The sequence below is a fragment of the Camellia sinensis genome, chromosome 4, assembly GCF_055761805.1.
Source record: "Camellia sinensis isolate YWXY chromosome 4, ASM5576180v1, whole genome shotgun sequence".
Lineage (NCBI taxonomy): Eukaryota > Viridiplantae > Streptophyta > Magnoliopsida > Ericales > Theaceae > Camellia > Camellia sinensis.
This window is the reverse complement of record NC_138964.1, coordinates 165,171,800-165,173,603: the sequence shown is the minus strand read 5'-3', so window position 1 is coordinate 165,173,603 and position 1,804 is coordinate 165,171,800. Positions and strand designations below refer to the sequence as shown.

The window sequence follows — 1,804 nt, the reverse complement described above, 5'->3', positions numbered from 1 at the left end:
TGCTCACGAAGTGACCTTCCCCAATCGTACCCAAGTTCCCGAGCCGAGGCAACTTTGGTGATGACGGACACGTGGCCTTTTGGCACCGAGTCAGGGTTTCCTAAATTTCCCAAATTAAAATATTTAGGTGGCGACTCTGTATCTGGCAAAGCAGTCCATGTTTGGCACTTCTTTCAAAAATCTGTTTTCTCAAAACGATTTGCCGGATTTGGACTCTTTGGTTCAGACTTAGAACTGTGACTGACAAAGTCGAGTCCGAGCTGTAGCGAGGTCCCCCGCGGGCTTGTTACAGTTGTGTCCCAGGTACAACATCAATAGTAAATTCAATTTCCCTATCAATTAAGTCTCCTGGAAATTCAGTTAGAAATACATCAGGAAATTCATTTACTACAGGGATGTTCTCTACGGTGGAATTATCAGAAGTCATCGTCAAAATACAACACATATACTTTCTACATCCCTTTCTAAGCAATTTAACAAGCTTCATGGCAGAAATCAAGTATGGAGGGAGGGACCACTCCATTCCCAGTAAACACAAACTCAGATAACCCAGGTGGACGAAATTTAACAGTCTTATTTACACAGTCAATAGTTGCATAATACTTCGTTAACTAGTCCATACCCAATATATAGTCAAAATGATCAATTCCCAAAGGCAATAAATCGACATACAATATCACATCACCAATCACAACATCACATGCCGGGTACACATATGCACGTACCATAGAACCCCCAGATGGCGTAAATACAAACAATAAATAATTCATGGATTCTAATGGTCTTGTTAATTTTCGAGAAAAAGTAAGCAACACAAAAGAATGCGTGGAACAAGAATCTATCAATACATAGGCATTCTGAGCACAGATAGAAATTATACCTGACACCATTGATTTAGTATTCTGTATGTCGCCAGGCACAAGTGTAAAAACTCGACCTTGTCTCAAGGGTTCTCTTCCCGTATTTGTTCTGACATTTGTTCTTGATTCAGAAGCAGTTCCTGCTGAACTTGCTACAGGACGGTTGACATTCTCTGATCCAATTGGACAATCTCTTATCATGTAGCCCATCTTGCCACACCGGAAACAAGCACCAAATGCCCGATGGCAAACTTCTCTATGTTTCCTCCCACACTGGGTGCAAACAGGTGCAGACCCACTGCTTTGACTTGAGCTGCTAGAAGATCCTGTATTTCATTTCTTGTTCATAACAAATAAACGGCCTTTCCTGAAACTGAATCCAGATCTTTTCCCCTTCCATTCAGTTGTTGGGGCAGGAGCTTGTTTCTTTGCTACCAAAATGGCTTCTGTCATCAATGCCCTATCAAGCACATTCACATATGTAGGTAGTTTAAGGACACCTACCCAATCAAATATATCTAAATCCAATCCACCTTCAGATTTTCGAGCTTTCTTGTAGTTCGTGTCTACCATATGAGGCGCAAACTGAGCTAGTTCAGTGAATTTAGCCTCATACTCGGCTACGGACATGTTGCCTTACTTGAGTTCCTGAAATTTTGAAACCTTTCGGTCCAGAAAGCACTGAGAAAAGTACTTGTCATAGAAGATCGCATTAAATTGAGCCCATGTCATATTCCCATTACTATTTCGGGTCAATAACCACCATTTTCGGGCTTCATCTTTCATGGTGTAGGTGGCCAAAAGAACTTTCTGAATCACAAAACAGGGAAACACTTCAAATAATTTTTCCATTCCCAACAACCATGTTTCAGCCTTTAATGGTTCAATACCACCAAGGAAAGTTGGCGGCTTCATCTTCATGAACTTCTGAGTTAGGTTGATTA

At 41.1% G+C, this 1,804-nt stretch overlaps 1 protein-coding gene across 1 annotated transcript; it reads right to left on the bottom strand.

The window, feature by feature from the left end:
• Positions 1-611: 611 nt before the first annotated feature.
• Positions 612-1,490, bottom strand: LOC145824194 (uncharacterized). Its single transcript, XM_082923810.1, has 2 exons — positions 1,235-1,490; positions 612-1,186 (listed from the first exon to the last, which is right to left on the bottom strand). Exons 1-2 carry the CDS (start codon positions 1,488-1,490, stop codon positions 612-614), a joined length of 831 nt encoding a protein of 276 aa, XP_082779936.1.
• Positions 1,491-1,804: the final 314 nt, after the last annotated feature.

Bases quoted from the DNA above. Each gene is read 5' to 3' on its own strand.
- LOC145824194 (XM_082923810.1), bottom strand. From the start codon at position 1,490: ATGTCCGTAGCCGAGTATGAGGCTAAATTCACTGAACTAGCTCAGTTT. The intron at 1,187-1,234 runs GTTTCAGGAAAG...AATGAAATACAG, and splicing joins GGGGAAAAGATCTGGATTCA to GATCTTCTAGCAGCTCAAGT.